We start from the raw sequence: 19,946 nt of genomic DNA, 5'->3' as shown, positions 1-19,946 counted from the left end.
TAAGGGGAATTAGAAATGCGGTCTTGTGTAGCCTGGTTTCCCATCAGGCCTTGAGTGGGTTGAGGGCGCTGCAGGCTTGTGTCAGTGGAGCGGTGGCACGCAGAGGGCAGCAGGGCAGTGCTAATGGCCGGGGGGGAGGGGCGGCGGTAGTGAAGACGGGGGAGTGGGGGTGGGCGAGCCCTGCAGCATCGTTTACGAGATGTTCTTGAAATCTCCGCCATTTAAAGCCAGAGGGGGTTTTAAAGACACAATTTGTTATCAAATGAAATTACACGATGTGGGTCAAGTCAGAAACGGTGACTCAAGAGCACTATGGGAAACTACATTCATCAATAATGCACGACTGCCTTGTAAGTAGACGGGTACAGAATGGATTAGTGGAGCTTCTGCCACCAGAAGGCAGATTTTCGCTGGCATTAGTTACCTGCTCCTTCATGTTGCTTTTTTGTTTTCACCTGGGAAGGTTCCCGCTGGGACGAACTGAGGTTGTAACAGAAAGACGCTGTGAGAAACCTGCTGAAGGGAATACATAGCTGTCGCACGTGGTGCTCTGTGCTCGCCGCACGCAGACGGCAATCCTCTGGAGGTGAAACGTTAAGTAAATGACCTGTCAATAAAGCATATTATACAGCACAAGGGAGGGGGGATAAGTTCTTTACTTCTGTGGCAGATATAGGGCACATTTACTCAGGGCATACTTCTGCAAGCAGGTCAAAGAAGGTAATCTCAGAAGACAAATGCAGTACTGGATAGATTCTATACGTGTTGCTTGTGCTGGAATTCGTGTGCAAGGGGGACTGAAACCTTATTTAAAATGAATTACCTCTGAATGGAAATATGTGGACATCGTATTTGGATAAAATGATTTAAGACCAATTCTTTACCATGTGGGTCATTGTGTACATTCAAAAATAGCTGAGCTGTAGTAGTGTTGTAGCAGCCTCAGGCAGCTGTATTTATGCTGTCATGTGTGGGAATGGCATCTTACCCATAACTTTGAAAATGACTAACAAAGGGATCAGTTTCATTTCAAATATCATTATTGAAATGATCAAATATCATTTCAAGCTACGGTAGCTAGTTTTTGAAAGACATTACACATAGCCCTCACCTAGAAAATGGTCACCTTGGCAACCAGTTATGTAAAGGTTGGCCTGTTTCAGAGTGGAATTGCTGCTTCTGAAGTTAAGCTCTGGGGCACAGATGGCGTGATATGAAATATTAAAATATAAATAATTGAAAAACATGCCTGTTCATAGCGTGTTAGTAGGCTACATGGAGATGAAATGGATAAAATAAGTCTACTCATTGAACAGAGGGAAATAAAGAAATGTCATGGTGGTGGCAAAAATGAAGATTTTTTTATTTCGAAATGCACTTTCCCTCCCTGGCTGGCTCACAGAACACATCTTGTCCCCTGGTCATTCAGATAAACCTGCTCAAGTAGCAGATAATCACCAGGGCTCTTTGACATTAATATCAGGAAACTATTGGAGAACCGGAAGAAAGGATTGGTGTTCTGAGGCACCGTCAAGAGTGCTGTTGTGGGCGCAGGAGAGGTCACCTCACCGGTGTGTGTGGACAGTGTGTGGAGATGTCGGCGGTGAGTGTGGGCCGCTTGGTGTGGCCCAGTAATTGGGTTAATAGCCACGCTTGGCTGGACCAGCATGAAGAGACTGGAGGGGAAGGGGCAGGGGGGGGTGTGCGGGGACAGCGGGCTGTGGCAGGTTGCTAGTGGAGTGTCAGGAGTAATAAGTGGCTGGCTGTTCTCCTCTCCTCCCTCTCTCCGTCTGTATCTCCCACTCTGTTTCCTCCCACTGCTTCCTCCTCACTTCTGTTTACTTGATGGTTGGAATGATCTTTATTCCCTGGAGGCTTAGCCATATTCATGCAATTTCTGTAATTATTCATTATTTAAACACACAAAGGAGTAGCAATGAAGCGGTGAGCTGAAAAAATACCCAGGTGTGAATAACCATTTCTTCCATGTTGCTATACCTACTGACACTGTGGTATTTGTTTTTCAGATGCCTTTGTAAACAGTCAGGAGTGGACCCTGAGTCGATCAGTACCTGAGCTCAAAGTGGTGAGTCTTCTGTTTTATGCCTTGATCACAGTTCATCTGCAATGATTTTAACTCAGACATACATCAAGTATTGCAATATTGTTCTTGCCAGTATTGGTATTCATGGAGAGAACACTGCAGAATAAAACACCTTTTAAATGTCATCCTTGGTAATATTTTCTACTTGTGCATTCTTAAATTATATGTTATAAATTCCCGTATATTGGTTTATTACAGATTACACTATAAATATTACAGTTCTGACTTGTATTAAAAATGGCACGTTTTCATCCTCCATTGTTGTAGTAATGTCCTAACAATGTGAACAGCTGAGTGAAACACATTTTCCACTAGGGTGCTTTTGCAAAATACTACATCTGCTACAACAGCAACAACTACAATGTAATTTCTGAGCACTTGTCAACCAGCTCATTAATATCGAAAGCTTTTTCTTTACCGTGTCTCTGTCTTTCTGCATATTGCCTTTCTATAACGTCTCCCTGGCTCACTGTCAGTGCCTGTGCCTGATTTAGATAAGCTGCCAAAATGCCCTAAGGGACCCCAAACTGATTTTGTCCTATTTTGCTTAAGGATATTTCAACGTATATTGCCTTCCTCAAAGAAAAGTGCTTAAAAATCAAATTTTTCATATATTCTGGCCATACTCTGGCACACACATATAATAATGCTGCACGAAAATATTAAACATTACAGTTGATACAATATTTATTGTATATCACCTCTAGCATCTTAATTATGGTGATGCATCCAAATATCGCCTTACCTGAATTCTATCCATTGTGTAGCTCTTCAGAACGTAGACTCTGTATTACTGTGGAAAGCAGCTTGGATTTACACCTTTGACAATACAGACCTCTGAGGCCAGCTAACGTTGCCACAGTAGACAGCAGCTACAGGATCAACCAGTCATTTGTACCCGTTTAAAACGGGAGAAATCTGATGAGTATTTGACTTCATGTCAAGTATTTGACATTGTTTTAGAAGATAATCTGATCAGTCTGTGCTGCTAGTGACTAATAGGCATAGGGAAGGAAGTATTGGTCCTGTGCATGCTGGGAGAGTGTTCTCGGATTTGGAATAACTTCTCAGGTCCTGGTGTGTGTTGGTGTTTTTCCAGGGCATTGTGGGTAATCTGGCCAGTGGGAAGTCGGCGCTGGTACACAGGTACCTGACTGGGACGTATGTGCAGGAGGAATCACCGGAAGGTAAGGTCACCTTGCAGACCTCTAAATGTTACATCTGGTTTGCTAAAGACTCTTCTTATAACACTTTTCTTCTAGTGGTTTCTGTGTGGCTGTTAAACAGGAAACCACCAAAAACCTCTTTTTGTAGTCCCGGTCAGTCCAAAATAAGTATGGTAATTAATTAAGTATGGTAATTAATAGCTGTATTATCCATTTTTAATGATTCTAAACTTAATTTTTTTCATTTATATAGACTGATCGTTGGGTTGAGTGACCTGCATAGATATGGCTGTGATACAACTTGGCCTAATCACCAGAAAAGCTTCTTGAGTACTTTGTATTTTTAAACAGTTGCATGAAATCTCTTAGAATACCCACTATTGAAAACTGGCACAGTTGAGCTCCTTACTGAAAATAACTTTTTGTAAACTTCCTGTAGTCTTATTTTTAGCAGTCCCACTTTCTGCTGGCTCCACTGATCTTTAGCACATTTGCTTTAGGGCCTGTGTCATAGTTTTTCATTTTTGTAATTAAAAGAAGACAAAATTCCATCATTGACAACATTTCAAACCCTTAAGCACTGCCTGAATATGTGTACCAAGTGTTTGAATATTTAATGCTCTGCTGTTAATGTTATCATTAATAGATTTTGTGCTAGCTTTATAGAGTGACCTCTCAGGAAACCCTAGGGAGTTATTAGGGTTACTCTTTTTTCTGTTCCATTTTAGCATGAACTTAAGCTTTGTCAGAATTTTTTTCTTACATGTTTCAGTCTTCTTTCCTCAATTCTCTGCCAGAAATTCAACAGTAACATAAAAAACAAACATCCAAAGAGAACATTAAAGAGTGCAGAAAAAGTTGCTCTAGTGTATTTTTGTCTAGTTTCATGTGCTTTGGCGGGAAAGCAGATCTCTTAAATTTCTTCCAAAAGCCTTTGAAGTAATTTAAAGCTTCATATTTTGGTCCAGGAAACTGTATGCTTGGACGGATATACCTTAAAGCATCTCTAAATGAACGAGGCTTGCAGGAATGAAACTCACTGGATATTAACAATTAGTAGGTTGTCTTCATAAGTCTGGGATCATAGGCAGCTCCCGGAGTCTCTCTGTACAGTGTGTACAGTGCATCATCAGTGATTTCTGACACAGTTTTTGTTCGGGGTCTTTTTTCCCCATCCTCTCTTCAGTCATTTATGCTGCTACCTCAGTGCCTTCCTGCTTTCCATAGCCTGTGCATCTACCTAGTCCCTGCTTCTCCATGGGAAGTTAGGTGCTCATCAGCGAATGTAGAATTGCCTGCATTGGGCATTTTATCTTCAGTTCTGCTTGTCATGTTCATTTTTTATTCATCTCTAGACAGCGAGGCAGAGACCAGGAATGGTTCCACTTGGCAAGAAGGAGCACATCAAAACAAAGCAATAAGCAGTAACAAACTCATCCCAGCTCATGAAAATCCAAAACCCCTGATCTCAGGGTATTTTGACCCTAGTCCACCCTTTTGTTCCTAGAAAAAGAAAACGCTATTTGATATTGCAGGCCCGTGGTTAAACAATCCGGCGCAGTTCCTAAAAATCTTTAGGAACCAAAGTGTTGATGCTTCGTGTTTAGTTTAGATTAAAGGATTTGCTGATGCGTTTTCTACATGCTGGCATGAAAGAAGCACTTTAGAAAAGCAGTCTCCTATCTTAACTTAAAATAGTTAAAAGTATTGATGAATGCTTTCTTTTTGGATTCTGTTCTCAGCAGAAGAAAATTGCAAAGCAGGTATCACCGAACAAGAACATTTTGGAAAGACTGTGAAACCAAAGGGAAATAATTGATGATCTTTTTCTAAGTAATGCTTGGTAATGGGTGATCTATTGTTGTTTTTATTGACTTTCCTATTGGCCTTTATTGGTAATGAATGCCACTGTGTCCAAGCAGAGAGATTAATTTACTTTCTGATCAATTGACTTAATCTGAAACAGACTGGCATTTAATCTTAAACTTTATATTAGGATCTGGAGCGTGATACAATTGAAACTACAGATGGAAACCTTTTTTCACTCAAGTTTAGACAGTTGTTTAGCCTGCTCTGTAGGCACTGATCATAGCCAACCATCTTTTGATAGATTGGAGGAAGAAGTCTGGATTTATCTCTCCATGGCTGACTCCGTGAGTTGATTGTAACCTTATTTTCAGCCTAGCATATCCTGGGACACCAGAATATAAAATAGTCCTATTGCGACTTCCTCGGTTTTCCCACATCCCAGTCTGTCTTGCCACGGGAGCACTTTAATTGCACAGCTCTCTGGGATAGTGGTTTGCAGTGCTTCTACGTGTACTGCTGGGCGGCGAGGGGAAAAGTGCCAGAGTGCAGATGTGAAAAACTGTAAATAGTATGTTTCTTAAAATATTTCCTTGTGAGATTTTACATTTTCTCATTATGACACTCACAAGGAATGCAAGGATGAAAATACAAAAGATTAAACGTTAGAACTAAGTCAATGCGTATTAGGGAAGAGCATAAAAATCCATTTTAAAATGCATTAGTAATAAGATTCTAAATACGGGCGATTATTTCTGCTGCTTCAGATGGGTTTCCTGTGGTCCATTATCTGTGAGATTGAAATACAAATACGATAATTCTAAAATCACGCCATTAAAGAAATCTTGTTTGCTCTGGTCATAGAAAGCTTATGAGATGTAAATTAATCATTTACTGTCCTAAATATGTCTACAGAATTTTAACTTGAAAAGATTATGCACATCAGGGAAACAGTTTATGAAAAATAGGGAGACAGGTCATGTTTTTATTCCTGTGTTATCTTTATGCCCATTTTCCAAGTTCCAAGTTCTGTACTGCTGTGAGTGGTTACTTCACCCTGGGTCTGGGCTGTGCTGCTTCAATCCCTTGTGCAAAGTCAGGTGACATAAATATTAGCCAAAGTTTTTTTAAGAGACCCTCTGAAAGAAGACATTATGTATTGCTGAAATTAAGAAATTAGAATTTTTTAAATAAAATCTTAAGCATACTTGGCTCTGAAGTGGCCTAGTCTTTAAATTAATTCGACTTCTCAATGAGTCTGAAGGTTTGTGTATGTTTAAGTGAAAGCCAATCTCTGTATTTTATTAACATGCAGAATTCCTCTAATCTAGCTTTTGGCTGGTGAACAACACCTTGATTGATTTTCAACTGCATGCTGTACATTATTTTTGATTATTAATAACAATACTGTTATTACTTCCAAAATTAATCAAACCTCGCCTAGCTTATTGGTCCTTTTTCTTTTACGGTTCAGGATTCCATTTGAAAGGCAGTGTGTACTGCAGGTCCTTGAGGAATCAAAGCCCCCTTACTAAAAGCGAACAGGTTCCAAATGTTTTAACAGAAGTCAGACTAAAAAAAACACCCCCCTGCTTTTTAATAGTCACTCCTGTCCTGAAAGTGACCTCTTTTTATAAGGCCATGTTTTTTTATTAACAGCAGAGTTCTTAACCTTAAAACTTTTTCAAAGTGGTTTTTTCCTCAGCGCGTGCTGGAACAATCCTTTGATTACTCTTACTCATTTGTGCACAGAATGCAAGCACACAGGAAAGCATTTATCATGTGTGGCTTGTGTAAACTTTCCGAAAGTATGCAAATATTTTTCAGAACGTCCGATTGTTTACAGTCCCGTTTGGTAAACACGATCAGTGAAGTCAAAATGCCATGTCTGGTTGTGCAAGTTTCGGCAGCAAGTCATTTTTTGCCGGGGAAGCTGCCAGAGCTGCTTTGATCTCTCTGTGGGGCTTTTCCACGTGAGCCAGCTCTGTTCTCTCCCTCTGGGCTCAGCGAGTTTGTAGCACAGGTCCTGGGAGACACTACCCTTCCAGGCGCTGTGCGGGACAGTGTGGCTCTGAAAATCAGACTGGGTGAGAGACAATTTCACTAAAGCAACTGTTCTGGGAGTATGGGTGGAGGTGAGAAATTCACGTTCGAGTGAGGTCGGGAAGGATTAGACTATTCATTTTTTTAAAATGCCATTGAAGCTTGTCTCCCGGTGTATTATATATATATTTTATGAAATTCAGTATTAAATCCTACATAATATGCATTGCTGAAGACAAGAATGAATGTATTGCTCTTCAGCTTCAGAGATTCCTAACATGCTGTACTTGCTTGTCTTTATTTTAGCTCTTACTTCTGTGCTGGATGGCTACAGTGCCTGGTGGCTCTTGACTGTATGTGCTGCTGTGCTTGGAAACGACCTGAATCTTTGATTTATTTTTGTCTTCTTTTATTTCCTCTCTCTTGCTGTCTGTCCTTTTTATAGCTGACATGGATGCAGGTAACTATATTCTCTCTGCCTTTCCCTGTCTGTTGCTCATTGAGAGCCCATGCTTCATTTTTTCCAGCACCACCCCTCTCCTCCTTCCATTGTCTGCCAGTCAGTGACAGGACCACTGTGATCCCACATGCGACCAGCAGTTTCATCTGGCTCAGCCCATAGCACCTAGCTTTCTCAGTGTGACCCACTGCAATCACAAGTTCAAAATGCTCTTTTACTTGGGCTTTGTGTTACTGATACTGTGGGGATTTGCCCCAAGATCTACTGGGATCTATCTGTGAGAGCTGGATGCCTGAATTCCCTAATGGCAGCTATCATATGAACACACAGTGTATTTCACCCTGATCTCCAGCATTTTCTGCTCCTCACACAATTGCAAAGTCATTGCCCCTATAATAAGTCACAAGGGGCTTACTTGTATATAACTGATTTAAGATCAGGTTTAAAGAAGGGGGATAAGGAGGCCATTATAGCTTCTTGTATCATATCGGAGAAGCTCAGAAACCCTGTATGAAGAGAAGCTTGGGGTTTTATCTCTGAGCGTGTTGAACCTGCTGGCCAGTTCTGTAGCATCATCTTCATCTCATAACCATTGTGGAAAAAGACTAGCTGTACTATGTGACAGCTTCATCTCTCCAGTAGGTTTTGCAGCATGACAGGAACGGACTGTGAAAATGGTAACGGTAGAAACGGACTGCGTCTGCTACAAGGGAGGATGTCTTGGGTTCGGAGAACTGGCAGGCCTCGTTACAGAGAACGCAGTCCGAGGATGTTGGCCTGTGGTCCCAGTGAGCTGAATCACGATCCCCGCCTGTGCTCCTCTCTCACAGCACTGCATCTGAACTGGAACTTTTCAGTGCCGAGATCACTTTGTGTAATGCTGTATAATTAGCTGAAGGAAGTGAGATTCAGGCCAGTTTGCCTTTGAAATATCCAATAATGAATACACTGACCACAGGTCTAGAATATCTCCAGCTGTGCAGTGAACACTTACTGTGTCGACATATCTTTTGCCTGAACTCGTCATGGGTGGGGTTTAGATGAATGCAGTTACTTGCTTTAGGTAAATATTTCCCGTGTTTAACAGTTGGAACCATTAAATTTGTTTTACATTATTTCTAGCCTGATGGTGGAGGGCAAACTTTTATTTTGGTCTATATGTAGTGCATTTAGTAAGTATGGTTTATATTTAAGCAACACCCTTAGTTCCATTTTTCCTTTTTTGTTGTTTGTTTCGGCACTGTATTTTTTTTAGTTTTTCCGAGGGATTTTGGAATATAATTAATGTATGCATTTATGTATATAGGTCTTTATTTAAAAAAAAAAATAGATTCTTCTTTTCTGCAGAACTTGGAAAATATTCACTCCATTGGCTAAATATTCTGTTAGAAGCTGTGCAATTCCATCCCACCCCCACCTCATCACAAGGGGACACTGAAGTAATTAACAAGAGCTGATGAGGGTAATTGGCCAGGGCCCTGCTCTCCCTCTGCGCTCCGAGAGTAGCTCAGTACTGGGAGGAGCTCCAGGGAGGTGGAGACCCTGCAGGGCAGCCTGCTGTGTTTAAGACTGCTCCACCTGCCCCAGTGGAAGGGCCCCAGCTAACATCTCATTCCTCCTCCTTGTTTTCATTCTTAAAATGTTCGTTACAAACATTTAGATATTTCTCCATCGCATTCTCTCGGTCTCAGATGGAATGAATGCTAAGCATGGAGCTGCCAAGCTAATGAGACTCGTTTATTTCCAAACCTTCAAGTTCTCCCCAGATACTCCTCTAACTTCTCTGGGCTGGTCTCCTCTGGCAGCTAAGAAATGCCTTTTTATCATTTTTAAATTTTACAGTCAACACTGTACCATACACACAGAATTTTGGCATTTGAACTTGTACCAGATTTATCTTTGAGAGGCACAAAAGTCAGTTGAGTAAACGGGAGCCCCATTGTGTTTAAGAAGGATCAACCTCAGGAAACGATTTGTAAGAGACGGGTGCCTCATAAGTCTTTGGGCAGTGGGAGTAAAACTTGTGGAAATCCATCTGAACATGTGGAGAGCATGCCATCTCCACAAGACCAATGAACAATTGCCACTTGGACTTTTTTATATTCAAATAAATCACCAGAAATCGATCTTTTCTAATTAAAAAATTGAGCTCCTAAAGGTATAAGAATTCCTCATAATGATTTTGTTTCTGTAAGCGGTGCAGCACATTGCAGTATTTATTTTCACCCCCCTTTCCAGTGAAAGGGGAATATTGATGGTGCTTCACTGTTGACAGAAAGCTTTTTAATTAGGGAACACATTTCAGCCGTTCATCTAGTTTTCTATGACATCCCAGAACCTGTTAAGGGTTCAGTTCAGTACTCAGCCACTCCTCCGAGTTGAAAATGAAAGGCAGACCGCTCCATCTGTCTCTATAGGAGTTATAATGTACACATGTGAATCCGAGCTCGGCTCGCTCCTTTTGGCTTGCGTTGTGGAAACCTGCGTAGTCTTCCTGCAATGACATAAGAGTTGGGAAATGTCTAGAAATTCCCAACACCGAGCTTCCAGTCTCATGACAGTCGACACAGACATCTATAATTACCCAAATCCCTGATGTCATGGTGCTGCTTCTTGGGCCTTTAGTCTTCTCACTTGACATTACATCTTAAAGAGAGGAACCACACTTTCTTTTTTGTTTTCTGAACAGACTGGATCTACTCCATATAGTAGCAGAATCCGCCTGGAATGTCTTATTCTGCTTGTAACACAGCAGCACACATCACTATAACAGTCTTGTATCCCAGAATTTGTGTCTGACAGGCTGGAGACTTCACTTCTTTCAGTCTTACAAATTGGAGTTATGATGTTAAGGTATTTCCTTCAGTCTGTGGCATCTTTGCAAGTCAAAGAGAGTCTCAGTAGCTATTCTTGTCAGCAGTACATTGCATTGTCATTAAAACAAAACCCTTGAGTGCTGTCCATGTTTGCGGTCACATGAATTCTGTATGGAAAGGAATTACTGCTTGAACCAGCGCTCTGCACCCCTGACTAGTGAAGGCACACAACTTAAACGGTGGAGGTTTTAAAGACCTCCACCTTCAACCTGACTAAATGAGTCAGGTTGCAATGACTGTGGAACGGTTTGGAGCACAACTGCTACTTTCTTGCCTTATCGCTTGATTCCTGACTGCAAAACACTGTGGGCGACGTGTCTCCGATATCCCAAGAACCGGTTTCTCTTAGAAACTAGACAATATGCAAAACTGAACTTGGGGAGAAAATGGAATAAAATTAAAAAGCTTTTCATGACAGACAGCACCCACGTAGCTTTTTACTGTTCTGTCCCTGCTGCACCCTTGAATCCGGGCTGTGTTACAGTTAGGTTAAAGTAATTAACAAAACGTTCGCCTCAGTGTTCGGACCTGTCAGAAATTCCTGAAAGAGAAACATGCAGCTCTAGCTCAGCCCCCCTTAAACCTTCCATCTGACCAACTGACACCTCGCTCTGTTCCCACGTGAACTTTCGTCTCTCTTGCATAAATGTGCAACGTGCTGCTTTGGTTATCCCACAAAACGTGTTGTTTATGTATAAACAACATTGCAGTTGTTATTGCAGCACACCCATTAATGTCGGAAGCACTGCGCTGTGGAAGTGTGTGCTGAATTGAAAACAGTAAAGGCAAATGCATTACATGCCCTTTTTTAACTCTAGAGTCTGAGATCTTGTAACTATCCGTTCTGTGACTTCAAATCATGTGCATGTCGAATGATAAAACATTGCGTTAGAAACTTGGTGTTGGGCACTTCCTTCTAACAGTGCCTGGAGATTGAAGTAATTTAATCTAAGATCCTGTTGCTGCTCTTCAGAATGTAATAAGTTTGAGCCATTCTCCTATATGCCCTCAGATCCTGTTACGAGGTATTAGAATGAAATTACTGTTTCCCCTCCGTCACTCTGCGCAGTGCAGGGAGAGGTTGAAAGCAATTGTCCTGCCTTGCCTGACTCCTTTTCCTAGCCCAGTTCTTCTTCAGCACTCAATGGGCTCCTTTCCCTCAATCTCCATTAATCCTGCAGAGGAGATCTCAGCTTCCACTTTTCTCAAGAGGGCCGTTAAGACTCTTCCCTGTCAAGGGCCATCTCTAGCACATGATGTCTGGATTTCTGTTTTTAGCCAAGGATTTATCCACTCCTTATACTGGCTTCTGTTGAAGTGTCTTATGCTGACAAGGATGCAAGTGGAAATGAGTGGGCAGTGCTTTCAAGGCAGTGAACAGCAGGCTCCTCTTTACACAAAGGGTTGTAGGAGTATGGAAAGGGTTATTATTATGGACTTGTGATTTATTGTTACTAATTATTGATGCTGATTCCCTGGCTCTCTTTAAGAAATGATTGGGTGAGATCCTTAGGCTAACAACCAAACGTAATAGACTGAATGGCCTTTTCTTCTTCCCATGCTTAATATTTTTATGAAAGAAGTGATTTGTCATCTGTACTGATGCGCAAAGAGCTGTCGTCAAGTTGGGAGCACTGAGGGTGGGATTTCCTTTAATTATGATTTGTATGTTCTTTTCATTTAATTTTGTATATAATAATTTCAATGGAGTTTTAACTACTGTAGATCACATCCTTTTTTCCTTAGTACGCTTCTGTCTTGGGAAAGGTACAAAAATAACTTAATTTTATTATTAGAGGCTTCAGAAGCACACACATATGGAATCCTCTACATGACCCTATCTGTATTACATCAACTTAGCCATTTCTTCTCTCACAGTGGACCTTAGACAGAGCAGCTGTCTAGCTCTGTGTCTACCCAAGGTACTGCGACTGTACTTCAACAAAACACATCGTAACTCTGTAGTGGGAACCAGATTTCCTCTCATCTTCATGTCCCCCTACCTCTGCATACAGCTGTGTTCCAGATGTGTCTTCACCACTCGTTTGTCCAACAGGCTCAGTATTGTACCCAGAAAGCCTTTGTGCATTTACCTGTGACAATCCATCAGCCATGAGGAAACATCGCCATCTATAACTGTACTGTAGCAATTGCATACTGTAGTGCCTGTTCACTTTTAAAACGATGTGGAGTTTTTGTTCTTGTGGAAAATGCAGTAACCTCCAAAATACAAATTCGTTGCGTTTCATTTCTTCTGCTTTGTCGTTGTTCTACAGCAGCAGGTATGTCCAACCCTGCTCCTGGCGAAAATCATTCCAGCAGCTTTTATAAATAACCATTACAAATCAGTGTTGTCTAAAGACTTGGAAAATTTCTTTGTGATCAATTGCAGGTGATGTGTTAAATGAAGCAACTCATTAATCATTTGGAACAAAGCTCTGGAGCCCCCAGGGATGAGTTTTCCCAGTTGAGCTAATTACTGGCTTAGTTGATCAATAACTTACAAGTGTTCCCAGTCGTGATAAGTTAGTGATATTGGGTCACCTTTAAGCCTTTCTGGAATGGGGCTCTCCAGGAGTAGGAGTAGAGAATCTTGCCTTCTAGTATGAAGAGCAGCTTATCTGCTGCAAGAACAGGACATAAGCACTCCGATATGGGTATAGAAAATGAAATTTATCAGGGTGCCAAAAACCTCAGGAATCTGTCTTCTTCCGTGTCGACACCAAAGAAGACAGTTGCCACACGCACAAATGGCTGTGCACATGCCCCCGGAGGTAGCAAATACTGCATCTTTCACAAGAGCCCCGTCCCCACCCCAGTCTCACCCCCTCTCACTGCTCTGCTGTCTCCGACAGGCGGGCGCTTCAAGAAGGAGATCGTTGTGGACGGACAGAGCTACTTACTGCTCATCAGAGATGAAGGGGGCCCCCCAGAGGCACAGGTTGGTATTGGTGGATTCCGTGTATTTTATGTTCTTAACATAATCATGATATTAGTTGGGGTCAGTTATTTGTTTCAGCATGTTAACTGTCTTCCTTTTCACATTAAAAGGTTGTCAGACCAGCTGTAAACAGAATTACGTCTCTTTCCTCCACTGAGAGTTGTTTTCCATACCTGCTGTACTCCGCTTTTCCCACATGGGACTGTGTTTAATGCTCTGACTTAGCTTGCCTGCAGTTTCTGCCAGGATGTAAAATAAATGACAGGTGCAGAATAGCTGCACACTCACACCCATAACAGTAAGACAATGTAGAGGAAAGCTACTGAAAATACTTTACCAGGTCTCTGTTTCAGTTGTAAGTGTGGCATTGTTGGAGAACAAGCATAATACGATTAGCCTATTGAATTGATTAGAATGAAGTGTCAGCAATGTAATTGCACATCATTAAAATGTTTCATTAAGAACAATTAGTACAGATTTTGAGACATCAGGTGTTTCTATTTCAGCCAGTGAAAACAAAACCTATGGAGAACTATGGATAAACATTTTTTGCTCTTGGGGAAAATATATCCGGAAAGTGTAGAAACGTTCAACAGAAAAGGCAGTAAAGTTTAAATTGTAGCATCCAAGTAGAATCTCCCTGTAACACTTTACCAGTTTGGTGAGCAATGGTTAATCTCTGATCACATCTCTGAGTTCTCAGTGACAGCATCTTGCATATTCATGTAGAGTGTTTTGGCACAGAAGGGCGTGTCTGGAAATTTTAATACTGCACACACTTACACAAGATGGCTGTGTTTTTGAACTGCGTCTTGCCAGAGTCCCACAGCGCACAGAGGTCATGGTTTTAATTGCTGGGGATTCGTTTTAGGGATTTTAGGTAGTGGAAATCGGAGACAAAAATGATGTTTGAATGGAAGCTCTCAAATGTAGCATCTTTTAAAATCGACCTTTTTAGGGAAGGATGGAGGAGAATATGTGACCAGTTCAGGTTTAGATCCCAATACATGGGCCCTTCAGGATGAAGACGGGCACTCTTGGCAGCATTCACAATTCCAAATTCAGCAATCTGAGACGGTTGATATCAAACATGGAATCAAATGGTACAATAAGTGTACAGGTGTAGCAGGCGAATTCAGGCAAAAAATCTGCTGAAGGTCTTGCTTACCGGGCTGTTGCAGAGACGAAATGATTAGAACACCCTCCTCGTTGCTCTCCGAGCTGCAGGAGCTCTTGTTAAATTGTTTAACCTAGCTTCTAACGTGCACCACTTCATTTTACGGGGTTTAGAAATGTTTGAAATCTTGCTAGGAATATTTGACCTAAACTGACATTTCTGGGGTTGTTCCTAGTGGATCATCTCTCTCTGTTTTGATATGTTCCCTGTCTTGTCAGTGTGGTGTTGAAGTGCCGGTTGTCTCCCTGCCTGGCACGCCCTCTCAGAATGTAGGACAGGGTGTCTGGGCTGAGACCCTGGGTTGGACAGTGACCGTGTCCCTCTCCCCTGTCTTGCAGTTTGCACTGTGGGTTGATGCCGTCATCTTCGTCTTCAGTCTGGAGGACGAGATCAGCTTCCAGACGGTGTACCACTACTACAGCCGCATGGCCAACTACCGCAATACCGCTGAAATCCCGCTAGTGCTGGTGGGAACACAGGGTAAGACTCCCATTAGTCAATCGCAACTGATGGCCTCCTCTTGACTCCTGCATGAGGTGGATCACCCTGGTGATTGTACTTAAACTATATTCGGTTTATTACTGAAATAACATCCCATCCTTTTCTGTGCTTTCCACTTCCGCGTTTGGGAATGGATTGGATCTGTTTATTTGGACTTTTGGTTATCAGCTGTGGAGTTACAACCTAGCCTGGTTCTGCCAGATCTTACGAGCTAAGCAAGGCTGGAGGTGGTGAGTCAGACGCGAGAAGATAAAAACCAGGTTGCAGCTATAAGTGACGTTGGCTGCCATTACATCATCCATGTAGTTGTTGCACATTGGTGGTGGTGGAGGGGAGTCCCCATTACCTGTAAAGCGCTTTGAGTGAAGTGTCCAGAAAGAGCTATATAAGTGATATAAGTGTAAGCAATTATTTTTATTATTTATTATGATTTCACTCTATCTGGCCTGCCTAAGATCTCCCTCAGTTCGGGTGGTGGGGCGGTTTCACACGTATCCACCTGATCTGCTGTATAAGGCTGCTGGTGCTTCAGCCGGTGGGGACTGCGCTTCACTGATGGATGAAGTCGGTCCCCTCCTGTATCTGAAGTTCTCTGGGATGCTGTGATATGAAAAGTGTTACCTTATTATGAATATTCTCAGTAAAGCCAATATCGCCACCTAGTGGTCTCATTCTGTAGGAACTCAAACACATTCTGTGGTCCTTATAACCGTAATAAATGCAGAGTTTAGGGAAAAACGTTTTTTCTTACTTATTCTTTGATGCACATTAAAACGGATGAAATTCAGAAATGTTTATTCTGCTGTAGATTCCTTTGTTATAGCACATTAATTGGTAAGTTTTTAGCATATTGATGAAATTAATGAAAATTGTGTGTGAGTTTGAAGTTTAAATAGGGAGAAACTTTACAAATAGGGAGAAAATCTCACTGCTTTAGTGGTAATTTTAATTTTTTTAAAAGATTACTTATACAAACTTGATTGTAACATCATAGATTCAGTGCCGGCTGCACAGCCAGACCAGTAACCTGCGTGGATGTGTGGAGGTATTGTGTTCTTTTAGCGCCCTCTTGTGGTGAGAAAAGTATCTGTTCCCTTGTGCTTTCCAGGCTGTTCATAGTGAGACCCTGTTCTCTTTCACTTAGTGCGTAGGTTTGGTGTGATTTATTATTGATTACATAATTACAACTACACTTCTCTCCTGAGAGAGATTTTTTTTATATAGTTGAAAACTGAAATTCCAGCTTCTGCTTCTATGGCGTGCTTGAGAAAGGAGTAGAGGAAAGACTCACCTGCCTGTTGCCTGGCTTTTTTCACCACATCCCAGACGGATCAGGTGGTTTCTGATGTATTATGATGACGTACGTGAAAATGGGAGTATCCCTCTGACTGGACTCAAATAGTCCCATTATGTGTCCATAGTAATTCACTTCCCTCTGACTCATACCACCAAAAAACACAAGAAGCACAAGAAGGTGTGCAGGCACTCAGACAGCCCCTGGGTAAGAGGCACAGCTATACACAAAAATGAGGAACCCTTTAACTACCATTAAAATACCAGTGTGGTTAAAGAAGCAAAATGACTGCTCTCACACTCTTGAGAGAATTGCTTTTTACCACTGTAACTGATTTTGAATAGACAACACCTGAATAACCTTGGGGTGTGTTTCTGGGTTTTTTAATACTGGTGTGACTCCATCAGAGTAGGGAAGACAGTCCTTGTTTTCCGTGTTTTGGGATCTCCCTGATTGTCAGCAGATGGAGCCCTGTCACCTTTCATAAAGGCTAAAGCACAACTAGTACTTTCTGCGATACTGTCAGTGTTTCCAGAGGCTCTGAAACAACTTGTGCTTCTCTTTCTTAACATAAACGTAAAAGATTTTCTTCTTCACCGGCAGACAACTATGTAGCACCTTATTCTAAATGTGTTCTCATATTTTACAATAGTTTTGCACCAAGGCTTCTCTTGAGACCTCAGCCATTCTCTGACCCTTGATCACAATCTTTTCAGCATTGTAGATGAGTAGCTGCGCTCATGTGTAGTTACTCTTGGGGAAAAAATAAATCCTTCACAGACCCACGTATGTTTGAAGATGTTTTTTAAAAACTAGAACTCATAGTTTTCCTGGGGTTTTTTGGAAAAAATGTAGTCTTTCATCCTAGAGTCTAATTTTCTGCCAGTTCCAAGAGGTGATGAAACCTCTTTGTTTTGGTTCTCGTATAAAGCTATAGGGGACCTGTATTTTCTGTATTTCCCACCAAGTGTCTCCATACGGATGTGTAATATTGCATGTACATGGGGGTGCTGGAATAAATTGTAGAATTGAGACACTTTAAACATTATTTAGAGAAGTAATTAACTTTTAGATAAGATTTTACTTTTGGATTTTTTGTTCATGAATAACTTTATTTCTTACTTATTAGTATTGCAGTATTGTTACTGAATTATTAAGTAAGAAACAGCATGATTCTTTCATCATTACTGATTGAGATACCAGTCAGCTCATAATATAATATAATAATAATAAAAATAATAATAATAAAAAGACTTTATTTTATATAGCGCCTTTAAAGGTGGCTTCTCAAAGCGCTTTACAGGATGACAATAACAATAAATAAGAAGACTTCAACAATAAATAAGAAGATTTCACAAGATAGGACACAATTATAATTACAACAATATAATGTTGGATTCTAGAGCATACGAAAGATTACGAATGACAGGAGGCTGTCTGCCCCCTTTAACCTTGTTTAGTAACCAGTAGCTTAACCGATCCGAGCATCTCATCCTTCAGTTTTGTGAAAGAACCTGGAGCACCAACTTTGACAAAACTGCTGGGTAGCTTGTTCCCGACTCCCACAACACTTGGTGTAAAGAAGTGCCTCTTGCCCTCAGTTTTCAAGGCACATCTCCTTGGTTTGCATTCACATCCTTTACTTTGTGTTTCACTGCTAAATCTGAAAAACATTATAGTGCAAAGTGGTAGTCACACAGCTCACGGGGAGACGTATTTCTGAATATGCACGGCTGGGAAAACCAGTGCGGTTTTTAAGAGATGGCCGTTTCTCGCTGCACTGTTGTGTCCTCGGTGCGTCTGTCCCGCAGAAGCGGGACTCTGAGCAATAACGGCTGTCCTCCTCTGTGCTCAGATGCCATCAGCTCTGCCAACCCCCGGGTGATCGACGACGCGCGGGCACGCAAGCTGTCCACGGACCTGAAGCGCTGCACGTACTACGAGACCTGCGCCACCTACGGCCTCAACATCGAGCGCGTGTTCCAAGACGGTAAGGCAGAGGGCCGCGACTCCCGACAAAGGGACTACCATTTCGCACACGTGGAGGCTGTTTGTCTTTTTGTTTCCTGCTCCGAGAAGGCTCATGTCTCCTTAGTCCTGCCTGTGCGGATTTGTCGTCGCTAGCTGTTCATTAACACCACTTCGCTCTAGGACTGCGTTTTTCGTCACATGAAGGCTGTTTCCCCGCTGCCATCCTCTGCTCAAACCAGAAACGAACAGAATATCTAATAGCTGAATGAACTTGCGTTGAGAGAGATTTATTTTTCTTAAACATCTAGACCAAGAATGTATAAAAGTGCTAAATGACAATGCAGTATCACAGCATTTTCACTTAGCTGTCCACTAGGGGGAGCTCTTGCTCTCTTGCTGAGTGGCTTGAAAGCCAGCGTGACTTCATGTTGAGTCAAGTCTGAGTGTCATTTGAGGAAGCCCAAGGCCACCTTTTAAGGGTTAGTTTAAGATCAAAAGTCATTGTTTCCATTCTCAGGGTCATATTTAGGTTTGCTTTTGCATGCATGTTCTTTCTGCTTAACTGATAATGAAGTCTGATAATGAATCTGTGCGTGACTGCTTAGATTATTTCTTTTTTGCACTTAACATCTGACATGAGGATTGTCTTAATTTAGGCAACTCTGAATTCATAGTTCATAATTTGAATTGTTCAAGGTTTAAATTAGTATGTGAGCAAAAAAAGCTTAATCATAATCGATGGTGATTAAATGCAAAATAAAAGAACTATAACATTTCAAACTTGTCTATTTGCGGATCTGTGTTTATTGTTAAGTTTTTTATAATCATTATTAGTTTTAACAGTATTTGTGGGCTTTAAAAATAATTATAGGATATTGAAATCTCGTTTAGCAAAGGGCAGCTGATTTTGTGTTCAGTTATTAGAGACAAGCCCCATTTTTCATTCTTTTAAAATACCCACTTTTATCAAGTGCACTACATTGGAATAAAAACTAGGTTATTCAGCACTTCTCATTTCAATTTCTTGAAAAATGCTCATAAATAGTAGGACTGGGATTAATAGTCAGATTTCTGTGATGATCCCAATCACAGACCCACTTTCACCTCTAGTGGAATCTGCTTCCACTGGTGACCAGGTGGAGAACTGTGAAGAGACTGCACCAGGCAAAATCTTTTGAACTTTTGCCTACAAAAAAAAACGTTTTGGCCATCCACAGCGCAAGACAAGCAAAAGGAAATTTAGCTTTGCTCCAGGAGTAATCAGGCTTGAAAACAATGAATGTAAGGAAGTTTTATCAATACGATGTCTATTGGATACAGCTCCCTCTACAAATATGCATCAATACCTTCCTAAATAGTATGGTTACTTTCAATCATTTTTATGGTGTGTTTGCCATTTTCTATGTAGATTTTTTTAGTAATGTTGTTTTATTTATGTGGTGTGTGTTGCACTGAATGCATCTGAAATTACCCTCCTGATGAATAATGTGTTTTGAGTTGATCTGAAATAAGGAAGGGGTACAGATAGGACTGGCAGGTATTTCAAGGCACAGCGCCCAGTAAGCGGCTCTCAATACATCGAACACCGCAAACAATCTCGTGTTTGT

The 19,946-nt window shown here is 41.4% G+C and overlaps 1 protein-coding gene across 6 annotated transcripts in view; it reads left to right on the top strand.

The window, feature by feature from the left end:
* agap1 (ArfGAP with GTPase domain, ankyrin repeat and PH domain 1) overlaps window positions 1-19,946 on the top strand; it is a 153,025-nt gene that overhangs the window by 34,586 nt on the left and 98,493 nt on the right. For 3 of the 6 annotated variants that reach the window (XM_088605706.1, XM_088605701.1, XM_088605704.1), the window contains exons 2-7: window positions 2,028-2,086; window positions 3,204-3,291; window positions 7,565-7,579; window positions 13,311-13,396; window positions 14,912-15,053; window positions 18,224-18,358. In XM_088605706.1, coding sequence (XP_088461832.1) covers window positions 2,028-2,086; window positions 3,204-3,291; window positions 7,565-7,579; window positions 13,311-13,396; window positions 14,912-15,053; window positions 18,224-18,358 — 525 coding nt within the window. The remainder of the gene's footprint in view (window positions 1-2,027; window positions 2,087-3,203; window positions 3,292-7,564; window positions 7,580-13,310; window positions 13,397-14,911; window positions 15,054-18,223; window positions 18,359-19,946) is intronic. The other 3 variants (XM_088605707.1, XM_088605705.1, XM_088605702.1) reach the window with 1 other exon arrangement.

This window comes from Lepisosteus platostomus, chromosome 14 (assembly GCF_059453375.1).
Source record: "Lepisosteus platostomus isolate fLepPlt1 chromosome 14, fLepPlt1.hap1, whole genome shotgun sequence".
Lineage (NCBI taxonomy): Eukaryota > Metazoa > Chordata > Actinopteri > Semionotiformes > Lepisosteidae > Lepisosteus > Lepisosteus platostomus.
The sequence above is the reverse complement of the archived record's forward strand: the minus strand, read 5'-3'. Positions and strand labels throughout refer to the sequence as shown.